The sequence below is a fragment of the Fonsecaea monophora genome (genome assembly GCF_001642475.1).
Source record: "Fonsecaea monophora strain CBS 269.37 chromosome Unknown Scaff15, whole genome shotgun sequence".
NCBI lineage: Eukaryota > Fungi > Ascomycota > Eurotiomycetes > Chaetothyriales > Herpotrichiellaceae > Fonsecaea > Fonsecaea monophora.
In genome coordinates this window covers 263,294-280,174 of record NW_019173946.1, presented here as the reverse complement: position 1 = coordinate 280,174, position 16,881 = coordinate 263,294, and the positions used below count along the sequence as shown (strand labels likewise).

At 53.7% G+C, this 16,881-nt stretch overlaps 6 protein-coding genes across 6 annotated transcripts; 3 read left to right on the top strand and 3 right to left on the bottom strand.

Moving 5' to 3' along the window:
- Window positions 1–1,203: 1,203 nt before the first annotated feature.
- AYO21_03202 (hypothetical protein) lies at window positions 1,204–2,283 on the top strand (the record flags this gene model as incomplete). The annotated part of the gene is made up of 2 exons (XM_022653176.1): window positions 1,204–1,414; window positions 1,505–2,283. 2 exons carry the CDS (start codon window positions 1,204–1,206, stop codon window positions 2,281–2,283), a joined length of 990 nt encoding a protein of 329 aa, XP_022514569.1.
- Window positions 2,284–2,581: 298 nt separating this feature from the next.
- Window positions 2,582–5,912, bottom strand: AYO21_03201 (hypothetical protein; the record flags this gene model as incomplete). Its single annotated transcript, XM_022653175.1, has 4 exons — window positions 2,582–5,005; window positions 5,062–5,216; window positions 5,278–5,485; window positions 5,544–5,912. 4 exons carry the CDS (start codon window positions 5,910–5,912, stop codon window positions 2,582–2,584), a joined length of 3,156 nt encoding a protein of 1,051 aa, XP_022514568.1.
- Window positions 5,913–7,614: 1,702 nt separating this feature from the next.
- Window positions 7,615–9,237, top strand: AYO21_03200 (hypothetical protein; the record flags this gene model as incomplete). Its single annotated transcript, XM_022653174.1, has 1 exon — window positions 7,615–9,237. The coding sequence occupies one exon, from the start codon at window positions 7,615–7,617 to the stop codon at window positions 9,235–9,237; it is 1,623 nt and encodes a 540-aa protein (XP_022514567.1).
- Window positions 9,238–10,122: 885 nt separating this feature from the next.
- Window positions 10,123–11,614, top strand: AYO21_03199 (hypothetical protein; the record flags this gene model as incomplete). The annotated part of the gene is made up of 3 exons (XM_022653173.1): window positions 10,123–10,228; window positions 10,390–10,827; window positions 10,917–11,614. 3 exons carry the CDS (start codon window positions 10,123–10,125, stop codon window positions 11,612–11,614), a joined length of 1,242 nt encoding a protein of 413 aa, XP_022514566.1.
- A 176-nt stretch (window positions 11,615–11,790) lies between these two features.
- On the bottom strand, window positions 11,791–13,644 carry AYO21_03198 (hypothetical protein; the record flags this gene model as incomplete). Its single annotated transcript, XM_022653172.1, has 1 exon — window positions 11,791–13,644. The coding sequence occupies one exon, from the start codon at window positions 13,642–13,644 to the stop codon at window positions 11,791–11,793; it is 1,854 nt and encodes a 617-aa protein (XP_022514565.1).
- Window positions 13,645–14,086: 442 nt separating this feature from the next.
- Window positions 14,087–16,861, bottom strand: AYO21_03197 (hypothetical protein; the record flags this gene model as incomplete). Its single annotated transcript, XM_022653171.1, has 3 exons — window positions 14,087–16,622; window positions 16,679–16,791; window positions 16,844–16,861. The coding sequence occupies 3 exons, from the start codon at window positions 16,859–16,861 to the stop codon at window positions 14,087–14,089; spliced, it is 2,667 nt and encodes an 888-aa protein (XP_022514564.1).
- Between the last annotated feature and the right edge of the window lie 20 nt (window positions 16,862–16,881).

Here is a 16,881-nt window from a genome sequence, read left to right as displayed (position 1 = left end):
AGATGGAAGAGGCTCTCTCTGTTTCTTGGACTGTTTTGTACATAGCAGATCAGCGGTGACTCAAAAGAAGACCAACAGCACCAATGACATTCACCTGCATTAATCCGGACTTACACCCAGAGTTGACGCTGTTGGTTTCCGTGACCAACTTGACTGTGGGAACAGACCAGGCAAAACTTTTCAGATGATTCGCGAGTGTCTTTGCGTTTTATGTGGTACTTGTATACTTTCTTGGACGGTGAAGGTCTAAATAGGCTCGATCCTTGACTTGGCTGTCCGAAATGCACTTGGAGTCCTCGGTCTCGGGATTATTACCTCGGAACCACATTTGGGGAGGGACATTGCATTCTCGATCTGGTAATTCCGCCCCACTTTTACGTTCTAACTGTATTCGGAATAATACCCGCCCGGGCTTGTCAATGCGGTACACGCAGTTTCCGGGGTAGATACCTAGGTAGCCAGATGGGCAAGCTTGCGGGACTGATGTCTTTCCCCCTAATATTCGCCGTCGAACAGAAAATGGATTCTAGACTGGGAACTCTGCACGAAAGGGAGCCTTTTTGTGGGATAGATGCAATGGCTAACACCTTTGTACGATCCCCGGAAGGACCCCTCATCCGAGAGCAAAAATCAAAAAGAGACTGCCTTGAAATAAAATGGCGGACGACAAGTCAGCTCCGGGTGAACTAATCAGCTCAGTATACTCTTATATCTACGGGGAGCAATCTGGGAGTAATTATGGAGATTCAAAATTGATGACAGTGCATCCAACTTGTTCTCTCCACATTCTATCCGGGGGAATCTCGATTCGCAAAGTGTTTGCATGATTTGCGGGGATGCCACGAATCGAGCGGAAAAACAAACAATCAGACCCTTGCCCGTTCGCTTTTCCCACATGTACCCCGAGACGACCATCTACCCCGTACAACAGCAAATTTGGTGGTGTTCAGTGCTCATCCGGGAACCAATGTCCGGGACGCTAACTCGTATTTACCCCTCGCCGGGCCGAAAATTGCCATGGCTGCACGGGAACAACCAAACGAGCTGCCGATATAAATTCTTGTATATACTGGTTTATTTTTGGCCCGCTTACTTGTTACGACTGCTTAGAATCTTTAGAGACTAGAGTGCAAGTACGTTCCTATTGTCACGCCAAGCGACGACCGACGACCGACGACCGACGACCGACGACCGACAAACGAAATGGCACCAAAATCCTTTAGCGAGTTACCGTCGTTTGACGAGTTAAAAGACAAGAGGCGCTTCTGGGTGGGTGAACCGTCCAGCGCCGAGGAAGGTTTGGGGATGCTACGATATCTGACGCCCGAGCACGTCGCCGGTGCGGCGCGGTCAGAGATCCGGACGGGCGAACGAGTCTGCCTGAATTGGGAGATGACAAAGTTGGAGACGCCAGGTAGGCACAAATAGCCCCTGCCCAGTTTTCGAATACTAGGAAGTAGAAGTTTTCCAAGAGACATATGATGGACGGACTTTCTCCCTCTAGGATTCGGTCGCGAACCCGTCGTGCACGAGATCAAATCGATTCCCAACTACGAAGGCATCGCGTGGGATGACGTGTGGCACTTCAACCCGCAGGCGGGATCCCAATGGGACGGGTTCCGACACTTCAGCACCGCGACCGAGGACGGGAAGGGTCGCGTCTTCTACGGAGGGACGCAGTCCGAGGAGATCAACGACCCCGGCAGCGCGAGGATCGGGATCGGGTTCTGGGCGCAGGACGGGATCGCGAGTCGGGGGTTTCTGATCGACTACGTCTCGTACGCGGAGCAGAAGGGCATCAGCGTCAACGGCATCGGGGGCCAGAAGATCACCCTGGACGACGTCTACGAGATCGCGCGGCAGTGCAAGATCGAGTTCCGCCCGGGCGACATCTTCTTCCTGCGCTGCGGCTTCACCAAGACGTGGGACGCGCTGTCCATGGACCAGAAGCGACAGTACCGCGCCGACACGGCCGCGAAACAGCACAAGCACTCGGGCCTGGAGCAGGGGGAGAGGGTCGCCCGCTTCCTCTGGGACAATCACATCGTGGCCGTCGCGGGCGATGGCGTCAGCTTCGAGGTCCGACCCAACCACGACCCCCAGTGGGATTTGCACCATATCCTGCTCGCGGGGTGGGGTGTCCCCATTGGCGAGATGTTTGATTTGGAGCGTCTGGCCGAGACGTGCAAGCGGCTGGGCAGATGGACCTTTTTTGTGACGAGCAGCCCCTTAAACCATCCGAGGGCGGTCTCGTCGCCACCGAATTGTATGGCTATCTTTTAAGCACGTACAAGCTTGGGTCGCCCAAGCGTGCTGAACATACATATAGAGACATGGTCATATGGATTCTTTGGTCCTGTGCTCCTGCTTGTCAGATGCCTTCTGTCACAGGAAGCAATAGACTTCATGCCCATAGTCTATTTGGCAGTGGATAGACAGTAGGCACATTCCGAACCCCCTTGAAGATCAGACCCGGCGCACATGAGGAAGAGCCTTCAAAAGGCGTTTCATTATTGTATACTAGACGCTACCTCTTATCCCCAGCTAGACGGGAATGAGCCCATACCACAGCATGCATTGTCTAGAACTTCCATTGGCCCAGCCAAATCCTCATCCAGTCCGAGCTGACAGGAGCCAATTCGGCCATGGTCTTACTACACTCGGTTCCTCGTTGTGTCTCGTACAGGGGACTTTGCCGGTCCCCTTCGGCGATACCTTTGAAGAAGTCGATGATCTTGACGGCCGGCACAGAGGCGACCGCACTGGGATCAGTCACATCCACTGCTTCCAGGGCAGCAATCCAGTCGACAAGGGGAACCACATCGATCTTTTGGGGCTGGAACCATTTCTGGATCGTAGATACGAATGCCGACCAAGGGACGGACCGTGGGTTGACGAGGTTGAAGACTTGCAGGTCGTCTTTGTGGTCGGCGTGGACGATATCTACCACGATGCTGGCGAGGCGGTCGACCGGAATCCAGTTCACGTCGGGCAAGAAATCCGGAATCTTGCCCAACGCTTTGGACGACTTCACGAGCGAAGGGAACCATTCGACCTCGTGCCAGCTGCCGCCTCCTTCCAGCGGGCCGGCGATCTGACCGACCCGCAGAATACTGGCGCGGATCCCGAGCTCTTGCGCCGCAATGTGCAGGATCTGCTCCGACACATGCTTCGATTCGCCGTAGCCTTGTCGTTGGGCGACGTGGAAGTCGGTCATGGGTCTCTCGGGCGCGGCCGAGTTCTCCCCAGTTACTTCTGCCCAATTGCCCACGGAGGAGACCGACGAGACGAAGAGCAGATGCGGCCGTCTCGCGCTCGTCCGTGTGAATTCCACAAGGCCCGCAACTCCGGCGATTACCGGCTCAAACGATCCGACTTTGTGATTGAAGTCGACTTTCCACGCGTTGTGGATGATGATGGTAGTGTTCTGGAGGATTTCGCGGTACAGGTCCGCAGAGATTCCAAAGTCCGGCTGAACCAGGTCTACCGTCACAAAGATCAAGCGTGGATCGTCGACGTCGTGGCTGGCGGCGATGCTGAGGAGTCCCCGTCGTTGTCTCTCTTTGGCGTCCGCGGTGCGGTTGAAGCAGTAGATCTTGTCCACGCCGGGATCTTTCAGAAGTGCTAACAGCAAATATGTGCCTAGCGATCCCGTCGTGCCCGTCAATATGACCGAGTTGGGGAATCCCTCCTTCTGCCGCCATCGCTGAGTATACTTCTCCACCAGGCTTGCCATGACATCTTCCCGATTGGACTCGCCATTGGCATCCGGCGCGTGACCATTCAGGACTGTATGGACGAATCTTGCCAGATCCGCCACACAAGAATGCGCATAGATTTGCTTCGAGGTGATGCCGTTTCTGGAGTCCGAGAGGAGATGCTGCTTGATTCCAGCCGAGAGGCGCTTGGAAATTTCCAGAATCTGCAAAGAGTCCACTCCCAGGGCGAAGAGATCCTGATGGTCGGACTTGGGAGGCTGCTCAAGAAGATCGTTAATGCATTCGCGGACAAAGTTGGTGACCGCGACCAAGTCCCGCGGGTCATCGAGCTTAGGGACGACCCCTGATTGACTGTCATCGCCGTTCGACTCCGAGTACAGTGCGTCTAGCTCTTCCGAGTAGTCCTTCCACGTCATTTTGCGGACAACTGTCCCTTTCGCGGCCCTCCTGAATGGCTTTTCAGAGGAGGCTACAACCACTTTGTCCGGGAACAGATGGGCGTGTCGCGGGGCCTCCAGGTTGGCCTTCTCCACCAGAGGCCATATTTGTTTGATGAAATCGCGATGAGAGGACTTTGGTACGTCTGACTTTGGCTCTACTAAGAGAGCCGGCTGGAATCTCCCTTGACCGTAATAAAGGGCTCCTCGTAGCAAAGGGTGACCTTGTATGATGGCCTCCATCGGCACAGGGTTAAACTTCTCACCATTTGAGAGAACCAAGACATCATCAAGCCGCCCGTGGAAGCGCCAGAGCCCGGGTTTCTTGGGGTGCGGGCGATAAAGATCTGAGGACTTCCAGACATCCAGATGCGGCATCGTGTGGGAAACTGTGCGAATCCACCGAAGCTCTGGCTGCTGTTTGAGGACTAGTTCATACGTGTCGTCGGCCCGAGGCTCCATGTCGACGTTGTAGAAGGGCTGCCATTCAAAGTACGCCCAGTCGCTCCTGGATGGCACCAGGCCAGGGATAGGGCCGGTCTCAGTCGAGCCGATGAGTTGGCAGATGTCTGTTTTCTGACTTACTCGGTCACCAACAGACGGTGCCAGTGGTCCACCCGTGAACATGACAAAGTCCATGTTCGAGACGTAATCGAGGCCCTCGCTTTCTTGAGCCAGTTGTTCGATGACGGTCGGCGGCACCAGCAGACCTCGAAGTCTATACTGCTGCTGTTCCAGATAGCGCATCATTGCAAGACACATCTCACCGGTGGTAGGTCGATCTGGAGGTGGGACCACCGCTATCGAATTGTACATCAATGGCAGCATGCCCGCAATCATCCCTGTTGCCTGGACGCACAATTCAGCACTTGGAACAAAAGAGTGTGAATCATTAAAACGCCTACATGGAAGGGCGGAAAGCTTGAAATGAACAAGTCCCTGTCCTTGAAACTGAAGATGGACCAATCCTGGTTCTTCCTCCCTGGTGTGGTTGGGATCTTGCGCAGGTTGTCGACCACAGCCCAATTGCCGTTGGTGAGCGTGATGGGTTTTGGTGCTCCTATTCACACCACAAATAAGCCCTGGTCATAATAAGAATGCTTGGACACCTGCTCGCTCACCTGTGGATCCCGAAGTGTGACAGATCAGGACGGGATCGTCTTCTGCTTCTGCAAAAGTCTTTTCATAGACATACTCGGGCGTTTCTTCAGCAATCAACTTTCTATACGACGGCAAGGTAAAGACCTGCAGATCGTCGACCATGCCCTTGATGTGACTTGCGCGATCGATCAACTCGGAAGTGCAAACGAACTTGGTGCATTTCGTCGCCTCCAGCAGAGACAAGTATCCCGCATCTGAATTTCGTATCGAGATGCAAAGGAGCTACCCACAAGACCCGCCCCATTAGCATGAACCGGTTTCGCAGAGGCCCAGGTCTGCGAACCTTGTAGCCACACATAATGCCCGCTATATGGATGATTTCGTAGCGCAGATCAGAAGGTCCGATGTACGCCAGCGTCTCAAAACCCTCACTGTGGCCGACATGATGTTTGATCCACCAGGCAGTGGCATTGACGGCATGGTATAGTTCTGCGGCTGTGACGGTGTGGTGTCCGGCAAATATGTCTGGGTGTTCGAAGATGATGGCCACGGGCTTGGTGGGCTCGCTTCTTGCAAGGTCACGAAGGATGTGTGGTAGTAATCTCTGACCATATGCTGGCAATAGCCCGTTGCTGAGTCCTTCTGTCGACCCCATATTGGAGCAACAACAGGGTGAGGACAAGTCTGGGTAGGGGAAGTGTTTGTTTTCATAAATAAAATGCAAGTTATGCCTGCTTACTGTCAGCCAGACATTATGCGTTGGGCACACATCCACCTCGAAGATGCTAGATAGTATTGTAACTAAGTGTGCACCTCTGTTTGCTGGCGGAGAACTTGACGGCGAAATACTTCCGCGGCAGACACGGGGGTGAAAATGGCTCCCCTCACGCTGTCCCCGGGCAGATTTCTGAACTTCCGGCAAGGCTGGTGAAGGCAGACGGGCGTGGGTTGAACTATAAAATTGTATTACTACTTCTCGTGCAGGGCCATCGAGAATCTAAAATCTCACAGACGCTCTAATTATTGACTAGGTGTACACCACCAGTTTCACAGCCCAGTCAAATGTCCAACAGGATACTTAAGAGCAGAATGGACGGACCAAGGTATCTCGAAGGGACGAGCCACACTCCCATCCTTCATTTGATAGAGCTCCCTCTTAAAGAATCAGCAACGGGAGCTATGATAGCTTGACTAGTAGTCTCATGGTCATCGAGATCTAGTAATGTAAAGGACTTGGTTGCGGGATTCGATATAGCTTGTACTGTCTAGAGAACTATAGTAATATCGGTCCTTACCTACCGACTCATTATACATTCTTAAGACCAGTGCCTCTCTCGCTCACCTCCGAGTTCCGTCAGTCCCCTACTCCTCTGCCATACTCCCTCCCTATGGCTTCGGCGAAACACGCCGCCGTTGAGACTAGAGTCACCAGGCTCCTGCAGCCGACGATAACCAACTCTAGATCGGACATCATGCTTCACGGACTATTACCATGAAATGACCAAAACAACCATGAGTAGATATTTTCCATGCTTACCGATTCACCTTGGGCAACAGTTTTGGCGACATGTCCCTACGCTCAGGTTAGCACCAGAGCTTCTTCGCATACAACTTCGTGTAAGAGACCAAACTACGGATTTTGAGGGCCACTCTAGGAACAGCCGGCAACAGAAGCCCTTGACAAGCAAGAGTCTTCGTCACCTACATCCGTCTATATTACCACAAAGCCCACGAACACGTCCTATGCCTTGGTACCCTATCTCTATCGCGGGGATTGGATCATCAGGGAGTAAGAGATGAATGACAAACCACTGCTTTACGCTTTACAGTGTATCCGAGTTCTGAGCCCGTCAACTTTGCCCTGGCCGACTGGGGGACGTTCTGGTTTGCGGAGGCATCGCTTCTATTGTGGGTTTCGGAGTATGAACTCCGGGGTCACCCCTCAGAAACAACCAGTGTCCATTGGACCGGTAGAGATCTGTTCCATCTATTCTAGCGGGGTAAATGGAGCCAAGCGCTCTATACTCTTAGAACATGTTTCCCCCAGTTACGGGTAGCGGTGGCCGAGACCAGGCCCTCTACACTGACGGCCATTCAATCCCGAGGGAATCGGGTGATCCCCCGCGTAGTTTGGGCGTTTGGGAAAGGCGATCGTTCCACGGAAATTCAAACAGATCATGCTATGTAGGAGAATCTCGAGTCATGGTTAACCGGTCGATACTTGATTGTCTTGATTAATACCCTCTCTCGTCCCAGGAACCGGGACGGAAATTCTTACGACTTGTGCCACTTTACCGGGGATATCTTTCCAAAGTAAAGCCCGTTTTCCCCCTCTTAGAACATAAAAAGACGCCAGTATGGCTCAAAACGGCGTGAAAGAATACGACGCGATAATTGTGGGGGGAGGATTCGGCGGTTGCTACCTCCTTCGCAACCTGCGCAAGCTCGGCTATAACGTCAAGTTGTTCGAAGAGGGAGAAGGCCTCGGCGGCGTGTGGTGGCACAACTCGTACCCCGGTGCCCGCGTCGACACCAGCGCACCGTTTTACGAGTTCTCGGACCCAGAGCTCTGGTCTGACTGGAACTGGGAGGAAGCCTTCCCGGGCCAGAAGGAACTCACCGAGTATTTCAAGTACGTCGACAAGAAGTGGGATCTGAGCAAGGACATCCTGTTCGGCACGCGGGTGACGGGCGCCGAGTGGAACGAGAAGGAGCGGAAATGGCTCGTGCACACCAACAACGACACTCAAGCCGTGACGAGGTTCCTGCTTCTCGCAACGGGGTTTGCAGCCAAGATCTACGTTCCTCCCCTAAAGGGATTGGAAACGTTCCAGGGCATCGCTTGTCACACCGCTCGATGGCCAAAGGGTGGGATTGACTTTAGGGGCAAGCGTGTTGGTGTCATTGGAACCGGCGCCAGCGGTGTCCAAGTGATCCAGGAGATTGGTAGGGTCACCAAGGAGCTCACCGTCTTCCAACGGACGCCAAACTACTCTATGCCCATGGGCCAGCAGAAGCTCAACGTGGAGCTGCAAATGGCCAAGAAGAAGGGATACGGGGATTTGTTTAAACTCATGAAGCAAACCTATGCCGGATGGGACTATAACCCGGACCCGCGGAAGGGATTGGAAGACGACGAGGCTGAGAGGCTGAGGTTTTGGGAGTCTCTCTGGAAGAAAGGAGGGTTCAACCCCTGGCTCGGCAATTACAGCGACCTCATGGGCAACGAGGAGGTCAACACGTTGATGTACAACTTCTGGCGTGACAAGGTCCGGGCGAGAATAACCAAGGACGACCCCGAGCTGAAAGAAAACCTAGCCCCCGAGAAGCCACCCCATCCCTTCGGCACCAAGCGTCCATCTCTGGAGCAGGACTACTACGAGGTATACAATCTGCCACATGTCAATCTGGTGCCCCTGAAGAAGAACCCGATTGAGGAGATCACGCCGACTGGACTGCGCACGGCCGACGGGAAAGAATACGACTTGGACATCCTCGTCCTCGCAACCGGGTTCGACGCTGTGACGGGCAGCTTCACGCGGATAGACATCAAGGGCACCGACGGCCTCTCACTCAAGGACGACTGGGCAAACGGCTCCCGGACATTTTTGGGCATGGCGACGTCCGGCTTCCCCAACATGCTGTTCATGTACGGCCCGCAGAGTCCGACCGCGTTCGCCATCGGGCCCACCATCTCCGAGATCCAGGGCGACTGGATCATCAAGACCCTCGAGGCCATGAAGCAGAACAAGCAGACACGGATCGACGCGACCCGCGACGCCGAGGACAAATGGGGCAAGACCACCAACGACGACGCCAACTTGACCCTGATCCCCAAGAACGAAACGAGTTGGTACATGGGCGGCAACATCCCGGGAAAGCCACGCGAGTCTCTGAATTATGTTGCCGGGTTGCCCAGCTACCGCAAGGCCATCGATGGATGTATCGAGAATGGATTTGAAGGGTTCGTGTTTAGCTAGCTAGAATCCCCTTGGCGAGAACCGAGCAAAATCTGAGATCTGAGTTGCTATGTATCGATGACAAGCGTTTCAACGTCCTGAACAACACGTAGGAAGCCATCTTGTCGCGTAGACCACTCTCTTCCAAACCACACATCACTTGGCCCTTTTCGATGCCATTTGAAGGGGAACACCAGGCGGCTCGGCTCACCTTGGTTCAATACCAGGCTAGGTGGTGAAATTTCCCAACTAAGAATGTAGGACAAAGAATGGCCCTGGCGACAGGGTAGGACACGTCGGACTAGCAATTTAGAAAAATTGCCAGTTTAGGAGTCCTTGCCAAGGATTCCGCTCGGTTGGGAATCCGATACCGGCCACAGAGGTGATCCCTTATCATCACGTGTGAGGGGTCGAACTCTCCATGGTCCCACGCGTCCAGGTTCAATGGACGCACGGTTGACCCGAAACCCGAGGCAGACAAATCAATCAAGTCAATTGCGCCACCATCAGTGTAATCGAGGGGTCGCTGTTGGGTCCCCTGGGGGGATCTTTCTCGGTGGGATTTTCTGGAAACTCGAAGCTCTAACGACTGCTAGAGGATCTCGGAAATGCACACAACAAGCATTAACTGACTGACTTAACTGAGACTTACTCGTTCGGGGGCACCCGTTCGTTTCGTCTCCCGCATCTCCCATTCCCCTCTCCTCGATTTCTCATCCTCTCACCCACGCACACAACATCGACAACTTCTTCTTTGCTTTTTTTCTTCTTCCCTTTTTTTTGTATATGATCAGGACTTCCTCTCTATGTATACGACATAGACTGGTACTCCGTTGTTGCGTCGGACACCACAGATTTGCTCATTCAGGCGTCCGAGCTCCTCACATCGTCACCGAGCTGAGCAACATGGCCGCCGCCATCCCGCACCCAGAACTACCCACTCCGGCACACCTCGATCGCGACTCTGCGCTCGGGCGCAAGTTCGGGAAAGAGGTGACGAATTATTTTGGAGGTGAGCAGGTCCTCTCCTCCCACACGCTTGCATATGACGAGTAGAGAGAGTTGTCTTATCTCGAGCTGGACGGCCCTCTTTTGAACCATTTCCTCCCCTCTCTCTTCTCTGACCCCAGGGATCCTGACATTTTGTTTCTTTTCTCCTTTCTTTGCCGATAGGTTCGCCGATCAACCGCGTCTCGTTCCTCCGCGAAGACTACCCCTTCCTCGCCGGCGCGTTTGCGCACCCGTCGGCGCGCTTCCTCGTCTTCAAGACCCTCTCCCCGCTGGTCAAGTCCCCTACCGAGATCCACTTTGCGACCTACGACGAGATCAAGACCATCCTGCCCGAGAACCCGTTCGCGCGGCCCGAAAAGGACATCATCGCCGACTTCGACTCGAGCATAGATATCCCCCAGGTGGTCTTTCTGGGGCTGGATGAGAAGGTCACCGACGGCTACTCGTACAAGAATTTCACGGGTGCGCCGCACTGGGCCGTGGACGTCACGCCCAAGAAGACATATGAGAAGGAGGCCAACGAGTTGATTGAGTCGTTTGTGGCAAATGGGCTCAAGTTTAGTGAGGGGATGCGGGCCATGAGTTTCCCGGCCGACATTGGTGAGTTTGTCACAAGTGATAGCCTGGCCTGGCCGAAATACTTCCCCTCCGTGGCCGCATGCTGACCTCTGGGTGTGAAAAAACAAAAGCTGCCCAGTACGCTCAGGGCCGCCACTATCTCGACTGGAACTCCCGCAACACCTTCTGCGGCACGTGTGGTCATAGAACCCTCTCCACGCACGCCGGAGCCAAACGAGTCTGTCCCCCCACCGATAAAGCCGAAACCCCCCAGGAGCGCGAACCTTGCACCACCCGGACCACGCTCTCGAACCTGACGTTCCCCCGCACCGATCCCACCGTCATCGTCGCCGTCCTCAGCCACGACAGCAAACGCCTCCTCCTAGGCCGACAAAAGCGCTGGCCACCCCACTGGTTTTCCACACTCGCGGGCTTCATTGAGCCAGCCGAGAGTGTCGAGGACGCCGTCCGTCGCGAAGTCTGGGAGGAGTCCGGAGTCGTGCTGTCGCGCGTCCTCGTGCATTCCACACAGCCCTGGCCGTACCCGGCGAACTTGATGATTGGTGCCATTGCGCAGGCGGCGTCGCCGGAGGACGAGGCGATCCGCTTGGAGTACGATCCCGAACTGGAAATGGCGAAATGGTTCACGTTGGAAGAGGTTCAAGAGGCTCTCCAGAACGGGACAAGCGGGCTCGGCGATCCGCCTCCAGAGGGGTACAAGGAGGGCGGGTTGAGATTACCGCCTCCAACGGCAATTGCGAACCAGTTGATCTCGGCAGTGGTGAAAGGTGGGTTTTTGGAGGGTGTCACGCCGATCACGAAGCTGTAGAGTGAGAAAGGGATTCGTTGGTGCTTTGGAGGTGACTGACATGTTGTGCGAGGTCTTGTTATCAGCTTGTGCCCATCCTCGTTCCTGTCAGCCGGATAGACATCTTTTGAGTCCTAGATCCCTGCCAATTCTAGAAACCGGGTTCACGTGACGGTTGAGTAAGAGCTGAAACTCTCTCATCTCTGATTTTTAATGCCCACGACCACAAAATTCCGCGGACTTTGCTTGTAGTCGAAGACAATGTCGACCCAGCAGTCCGCTATATCCGGCTGCTCTTTCAGAAAGAGCCAGCGGTCCGTGACGATGATGCTTTCGACGACGCCGGCGCTGAAAGCCATGAGGCTCCAGATGACGGCCAAGTTCTTCTTCGCGTACGAGAAACGTCGCTCGTAGTCGTCAATCACCTCGTCGGTGAGTTTGTCTTTGGTCAGGGCTTCCACCATGGGCCCGTCGACGGGGTCGGCCTTCAGCTTCTCCAGCGCGCCGTTTACATAGGCCCGGAAGCTTGTGAAGCAGGCTTTCCGAAGTGAGCCAATGATAAGAGGCGTGCCGGCCTCGTTTCGCCCCGTGATGCTGCCCCCAGCGACCTCCTGCTTGCCCGGGTCGCGACACTGCTTGACCACGCCAAGGTCGAGCAGGATCTTCTGCAGCAGCGTGCGGTAAAAGTGCCGTCGGAAGAAGGCCTCGCTGTCTGAGGGACCCCAGTTGTACGGCGCCTGCACGGCCATCATCCGCGCCGTGATGTTCAGCCTTACTCCTCGCCCGCCGTCGGCGTCCTGGAAGTCCTCCAACGTGCGGGACATCGGGAACCCGTGTGGGTCGTATGCCGAGCCCGTGGCCTCTAGTCGCGGGTGGTTCGGGCGCAGTTGTGGGAGCTTGTAGGTTGCCGGCCCAAGTCGCTCGGTGACCAAGTTGTAGCAGCAGCCTATTACGGCGACAGCGCAGACGCTGGGATTGAGAGTCAGAGAACGCAGCGCATGGTGAGAAAGGTTGCCGCAGGAGTGAAGCGAGATGACCATGGCTTTCGGCCTTTCCTTGTTTTTGTCAACGAGTCCATTTGTTGTTTTCATTGCAGCAGGACCTTCGACATTTTCAGGGTGTCCTTCGCTCAACTTTTGAGGAGCCTCTAAAGGGTAAAGGATATTCTCGAGATATCCGTCCTTGACGTCGTGTTCAATATACGTCATTGACCCGCTGTCTGGATCGAGGTCTGTTTTCTCCAGGATCTTTGCCGCCGCGAACATCTCCGGTATGGGTGACGGCTCCACGTTATGCTCTTCTGAGGAAGAAGGAGGGGTAGGCATCTCATCCTTCCGTTCCATCTGCCGTTTCCATTCTTTCTTGTTGCGCATAATCTTCTCCTTCTGCGCCAATTTCGCATGGACGTCCATCGACCTGGCGCCGGTAATGTTGTGGTGCTTTCTCTCTATGGCCACCACGTGCTGGTTGTATGGCGGAGACGCCAGCGTTCGGCCCAGGTAGTTCTGCCCGGAGCCGAAATCGACAACTGAGATGGGTTCTTGGAGCCGTTGTGAGACATCTTCGGAGAGTCTAGCCACATATGCGGCGAAATTCGTCACTTCATGGACCTTCTTGGTGTTCATGCCCACGCAGACCTGTCTTGGCACGTCTGGAACTTCATCCGAGACGGGCGTGAAGTGCCTTCGAAGGCAGTGTTTTCGAATTGTGTGCACATACTCCAGCAGGGTCGTTGGGGAAGAGTGACGCGGATCAGTAGTGGTTGACGACACTTGGGAGTATTCTTCCAAGTCATTTCTGAGAAGCAAGTCAAGAACATCGTCAATCTCCACCTTGTCGAACCAGTCGCGCCATTCTAGTGGCAGGACCGTTGTATAAAGGTCCGGTTCTCGCGTCAGGAAATCAAGGATGTGGACACCGCCACAGAGATTTCGAAAGAGGTCGGAACTCGTTGCAAAGTTCAATGCAGACTGGATGTATTCGTCCTCAGATGTCCACGCCGGATCGAGGGGTAGCCGAAGTCCCGTTCTCCGGTCTGGAAGGGCTCCCATTATTGTTTAGGCCTGATCAACATCTGTACACATCGAGTCTTCTGAATCGGAAGTTCCTGGAAGGTCAGTCCATTTTGTGTCGTGCAACCTCGTCACATAAAATCCTCCTCGTTCAGTGCAGAAAATTGAAAGTAACTTCAATGCCAAGGCGCTAAGAGCATTTTAACGAGGTGAATTAACACGGGCAAAAGGGGCCTCAGCCTCACAACTGGGAATCATTCAGAGTCTCGGGGCCAGGGTCAAGGTGCCTCGTTCGTGGACAGTCAATGAAAAGCATCTCTCAAGATGTGCTAAAAACGGGAAACATGCGACTTAATAGAGAGCTTTGGTTGATATCATATCTCTTTCGCCCGAGGCTACTGGCTCATTCGAGACTATGTGCATCTATTCATGTCACTTTACTCGTGGGTATCATTGTGTAAACAATAGTCAAAAGGAAGAATCAATCCAAGCCAATCCATTCCGCCTCACCATCCTCAGCATTGACCGTCTCCCCATTTGGGTGGTGGTTGTGTTGATACAAATTTGTCGACATCAGCTGGTTGCCGCCTTTAGGTTGTTGGCACAAGAATTCAATCTCAAAGACATTCCGTTCACTGAGACTGCGGACTGTTTTCCCTCTGCTGTCAACTCCGCGAAGGATTGAGCGAAGCTCGGCGGCGAATTCGCCATGCCTCTCCTTGATGTATCGACCGTGGACACTCAGTATCTCGCCCAGCCAACGAAGTGCAAACTCCAAATGAGGGTGATTCTCCATTTGCTGGGCAATGAGCATCAACAATTTCCCAAGATATACTTTGGGTAGTTCACGGACAAGCAACGGCACCGACCCGTATGGAACTGCCTCGTACGCCTGTCGGAGCAGAGGCTTGTCGTTGAGTCTAAATGCCATGATCAGAGCCTTGAGATACTCGGGCTCGTCTTGGGCAAGGATAGCTCGAACATTCTGTGGAGTAACGTCGATATCGAGATCAAATGGATCAAAATCTTCCATTCCCACATTGTCGAGGCTGTAAATTAAGAGACCTTCGGTGCTGGCCGCGCAGAAACTCCTTCCAGTAGGTGCAAACTCGACATCAGCGACCCTGACCTCCGGACGAATAGTCCTTGCCGTCGCATCTCTTCCACGCTTCGCACCTGGAAGGCTACGGTCGATGCGATCTTCGAGGTCACTCGCCTCCCCTTCTGTGTCCAGCATGTCTTTGGGAAGGCCATTGGACATGATAGCTGCTGAATTCAAAAATTCTTGCGTGCCATCCAAACTCAGGTTGATGGAGATGGTGAATTTCTTGATCAATGTCAGTGTGCTAACCGAGTATAGACAGATGTATTTGCTGTTCCCAGCTGCGAGAAGGCAGCTTCCGTCCGCGGAATATACAATCGAATTGAATGATTTCGTTCCAGGGGTTGATGCTGCTGTACGCCGGGAAGTCAATGTCCGACCTCCACTGACGTCTCGACGACCGTCGAAACCTGATTCTTGTATCGAGGTATTTAAATTCCAAAAAGTAAGCTGCCCATCAAGTGTGGAAGCTGCGATTTGTGCAGAGTCAGGCCGAACTGCAATACAAAGAAGGTCCGACATGAGTTGTAATGTTTCCGATGACTGGGATCGGTCGAACACAGACCATACCCGTATGGTGTGATCCCAGGACCCCGAGACAAGATGGCGCCCATCTGGAGTAAACGCTAGCGTCGATATCGGTCCTTCATGACCTGCTAGTCGATCGAGGAGAGCCCCGGTCTGCACTGACCATAGATGAATGTCAAAGGAGTCGTGGGACGCGGCGCAGACGACCTCCGCTGAAGGGTCGACGGCTAGACAGGAGAAGGAGAGTCTTTGAGGAGCGGTGAAAGTCCTGAAGTTTCGATATCTCAGCATGTCCCATGCTCGAACGGACCCGTCTAGAGATGAAGTAAAAAGAATGTTGCCTCGCTTCGAGTATGCAGATGCGGTGACAGCAGAGTTATGTTCCGAGAAAGTCGCAATGTGGAAGCCAGAAGAGACATCCCAAACTTTGATTAGCCCGTCGTCAGCACCAGTAATGATGCGACTAGAATCCGGAGAATACGTCAAAGTCGTCATTGTGTCAAGGTGAGAAGACTGCTTGAGGATGTTTGACTCGGAAGTATACTCCCATACAAGTAATTGCCCGGTTTTAGAGGAGCCGAAGGCCAGCCATTCCCCCGTGTTGTTGATGGTTACCGTTGAAATGGGTGAAGATGCCATCGACAGGCTATGGATGTTCGAAAAGGACGGAGTCTCATACAAGGAAAAAAGGCCATTGTCGAAGCAGGCAGTCAGCAAATTGGTCGATGGATGGTATGAAGCGCACTTCAGTTTTGCGTTCTGCATGAAATAGTCCCTCTGTACAATTCGCCACCTCTCATCAATCGGCTCTATCGACTCGTCGCCGTCGGCTTGTTGGCTGGCCATATATTCCCAGCGAAAAAGCGCCCCGTCTTCGCTTATTGTGAAGATAGACTCCTGATCGGCGGAGAACCAGACGCCCCTGACTTGCTGTCTATGGCCCGAGAGGACCGTTGGCTCGAACCCTTCCTCTGGGTCCAAACTCCATATTCGTGCGGTAAGGTCCTTGGATGCACTGAGGAAGAACCGTGAGTCGCCCGACCAACTCAAATGTCTGACATCGTCAAAGTGACCTCCGTATTCGCGATGAAGAATGAATGGCGCGAATTCGAGGTCCCCGTCAGCATTTCCGCCGGGCGTGGAAGGTGTCCGCCATGCCTGAATCTTTCTGCCAATCCCCACCACAAAATGACGACCGTCCGGGGCAAACGCCAATGATGTTACCGGCGACTTAAAGGAGAAATGGTATATCGCGACTCTTCTGGAGAAGATAGATAGTATTGCGCGGCCATCCTCGTCAATAGTGAGGAGGAGGTTTCCATCTGGGGAAAGGTCGAGGTGGGTAATGTTCTTTCGGTGGGCGAAGGGGAAGGTGTAACTAGTGTTCCTGCGCGATAATATGTTAGTTTCAAGTTCATGATTGTCCCACGGAGGGTTTCTCACTTTGTTAAATTAAACACAGTGATACGATTGCCGACTGGTGAGAGCAGAGAGTTGCCGTCAGGTGTGAAGACAAGGTTGCCTTGACGGTAGACAGTACCCAAGAGGTTTGAAAACTGTGACAGAGTATTAGAGTGATGGAATCAACAACGAGTCTGTCCTACAAACCTTAAATTCCGTCTTCATTGTCTCATGGCTGTGCAGTC